Source organism: Mandrillus leucophaeus, unplaced genomic scaffold (assembly GCF_000951045.1).
Source record: "Mandrillus leucophaeus isolate KB7577 unplaced genomic scaffold, Mleu.le_1.0 Scaffold78, whole genome shotgun sequence".
Classification (NCBI taxonomy): domain Eukaryota; kingdom Metazoa; phylum Chordata; class Mammalia; order Primates; family Cercopithecidae; genus Mandrillus; species Mandrillus leucophaeus.
Genome location: NW_012108474.1, coordinates 2,014,456 through 2,017,555, shown reverse-complemented (window position 1 = coordinate 2,017,555; position 3,100 = coordinate 2,014,456). Strand labels below are relative to the sequence as shown.

General features: G+C 63.8%; 1 protein-coding gene across 1 annotated transcript in view; it reads right to left on the bottom strand.

Annotated features, from left to right (window-relative positions):
- MAPK8IP3 (mitogen-activated protein kinase 8 interacting protein 3) overlaps positions 1–3,100 on the bottom strand; it is a 61,145-nt gene that overhangs the window by 5,480 nt on the left and 52,565 nt on the right. The window contains exons 12-15 of the mRNA XM_011967029.1: positions 1,443–1,573; positions 1,192–1,248; positions 917–1,087; positions 170–296 (exon numbers count right to left, since the gene is read on the bottom strand). Coding sequence (XP_011822419.1) covers positions 170–296; positions 917–1,087; positions 1,192–1,248; positions 1,443–1,573 — 486 coding nt within the window. The remainder of the gene's footprint in view (positions 1–169; positions 297–916; positions 1,088–1,191; positions 1,249–1,442; positions 1,574–3,100) is intronic.

Sequence of the window (3,100 nt, the reverse complement as noted above, 5' to 3'; positions counted from 1 at the left end):
CAGAGATAGCTGCTTACATCCTCCGCCTCTTCTTTGGGTTCACGGCGGGCAATGATGGCCTCGGACTTCACTCTGCGGGAAAGGGAAGGAGGTAGGGCTGTCTCTTATACACATCTAGATGTGTATAAGAGCGGGGCCCCGCCCTGTCCCCGACGCGCCCCGCCCGCACCTGCTTGTACTTGGCGGGCAGGCTCCAGCCGCAGGCCTGAAGTCGGCCGTCGTCGTTACGCACGTGCTCACGCACCTGGCGGTACTGCTCGCGCTTCTGCTCTCGACGGGCGGAGGACGTGCAGTCGCTGAGTGGAAGAATGATGGGTGATGTCTCTGTCCAGGGTGAGCAGCAGCCGAGCAGCAGGCACCCACAGTGCCCCCAGGCTTGCCCTGGGGGAGGTCACGGCAGGGAGGCCCATCCTCGCCTCTTCCCGGCCACCGAGTGCCTAGCTAGGGAGGGTGGCCTTCCCAGCACCGGGTATGCCCCTGGGCTTGGAGGCCACAGCTGGCACCTGCTCGACCCAGAGGCTGCTCTTCGGCCACAGTCACTGAGGGCTCCACAGACCGGGACCTGGAGTGCCGCCAGGGCACAGGCGCGGCCAGCGACTCCTTGCTGCACATACGTCTGAAATGGCTCCTTGCTGCAGAGGCCACCGTGGAGCCCAGCGCAGCCCCCTGACTGTTGGTGTGCACAGCCTCTGCCAAGGGACATCCTGAACCAAACACTGCGGAGCCAAAGCAGCCCAGCTCCCTGCCGCAGGGAGGGGCAGGCAGTGTGCAGGGAGAGGTCACGACCCCTGGCATGTGGCCAGCAAGGTGGAGGCTGCCCTCAAAGTCCTGCTTCAGGTCCTGGAGGGGAGGGGCCTCAGGACAGGGCCTACCCAACCCTACTGCAGGCCACTAGTGGGGACCATGGGACACTCACTCATCAGGGAAGAATTCCAGGGGCCGGCTGCCCGCCGAGATCGGGCACATGGCATGGCTGCGGCGCTGGCTGAAGCCGGCCGTGGTAGGCGACTTGTAGTGGATATTCACCGAGGGGTAGGGGCGCTTGGCCGGAGGGGGGCTGGAGGAGGAGCTGAAGAGGCGGCTGAAGCTGCCGGAGGCACAGGGAGGTGAGGGGTGGGCAGAGGACCAGGGAACTTCCCTGCCCCTTCCCCTGCAGCTGCTGCCCACACCCCCTGGGGGCTCCCAGCTTACAACTGCCAGATGGTGGACTTCTTCTTCTCCTGGACGGATGGGTGCTCTCGGGATGCTCTGCGGGGGAGGGCATAGGGAGCAGCCTGCTAGCACCCTCACGCCTCCCTTGCCTGGCACTCTCTGGGCTCCCACCAGGAAGCACCCAGCACCCTTCAGTCCCCCGAGAAGACAGGGAGGTGCAGAGGAGGGAGCTGTAGTTCTGCCATCAGGGATGACCCCACAGCCCTTCCTGGGGTGGCCGCAACTCCCACCTGATCATCTCGGTCCACCGCACGGCCTCCTGCAGCTCCATCAGCCGCTCCTTGTACTGGTTCCGCTCCATGAGCACACGGGCCATCTCTACCCGCGTGAAGCGGCGGCGCTGGGCCATGGGGATTTTGTCCTGTGGAGGGGAGAGGCACAGAGGCTCAATCAGCCAGCCTTGGAGGCCGGGTCACACCTGCTTCCTCCTGGGGTGCCTCCACCGGGGCAGGGTCGTGGCCTCCAGGTATAGGTGGATCTCAGTACCAATTTCCTGCAGATCCTCAGGCAAGAAGCGGTGTGGAGGGGTGTCAGCAAGGGGGGAGGGGAACCCGGAGTCAGCCTGACCCTGCCAGGGCTGCCAGGACACGCGTGAGAGGCACGATGTAGGTGACTTTCCCTGCATGTCCGTGGAGGCGCCAAATGCCTCAGGTGAGGTGCAGGTGGGACTGCTCCAGTGTGAAATGAGTAGATGGGATGCTCTAGGAAGGGTCCAGCTGGCTGAACACTTTGGGTTCTGACAGACCCACGTGGGGTCTGTGGTCTGCTCCCCTACCCAGGGCTGCTCAGCAGAGCTGCCAGGGAGTGAGGAAGTGCGAGTCCCCACAGGGCCCCTGGCACTCAGCACTCTGTGCTTGCAGGTGCACATCCAGCCTCAGGCCGTGACAGGGGGCAGAGGCCCAGGACCGGTGGCACCCTCGGCTCATGCAGGAGAGGCTGTGGGGGGGACATCACTCGCCTTCCACTTGTGTTTCTCCTAGACCGTGGGGAGTGCGGGGTGCACGGGATGGCCCGAGACATACAACCTCTCTTTATCGTCACCACGGCCCCCAGGTGACTGAGCTAGTGCAGGTGAGGCCGGCATCCGCCCTGGGGCCGGGCCTGCTCTCCTTAAGGAAGGAGGCCAGGGGCCCACTGACAGGCAGTGCTCCCTCTGGCCTCTCCCCTGGAGGGGGTGGTGGTTCTAAAAGGGAGGGCTGGCAATGCCCAGGCAGCAGACAGCCTGCCCGAGGGCCTCCTGGGCTCCTCAGGGGTGGGGTAGGTCCTGAAAAGGGGACAGCAGGTGACTGACTTGGAGCACTGGCCAGGCTGCGGAGCCAGGGAGACCCGCTTGTGACTATACAAAAGGCATGCACTAGGACTTGGTGCTGACAGGTGACCGGCATCCTGCCAGGGCTGTGGTCCTGCCCAAGGGCCTGGTTCTGATTCTATGTGGTCTCGGGAGTGGGGCAGCAGATGATGCCGTTGGGGTCAGGTGTTACCCAGGAGGGGTGGGAGAGCTGTCAGCCCAGAAGAGCAGGCGAGTCCCCAGGACCCCGCCTGGGCCCCGTGCCTGTGCCCCCAGCCCTGCATGTGAATAGTGGGCTATACTGATTCTGTACAGAGACAGAAGGCCGGTGAGTCCCCGGGAGCTGCCCCCCATGCCCATGCCCTGAGTGTGAATAGTAGGATATACCGTGTGTGAATAGTGAAATGTACTGCCTGTGAATGCTGAATGGTGACCGCCCCGCCTGTGATTGGTGAATGGTGACCGCCCCGCCTGTGATTGGTGAATGGTGACCGCCCCGCCTGTGAAGAGTGAAGAGTGGATGTACCGATTCTGTACAGAGATAGCTGCTTACATCCTCCGCCTCTTCTTTGGGTTCACGGCGGGCAATGATGGCCTCGG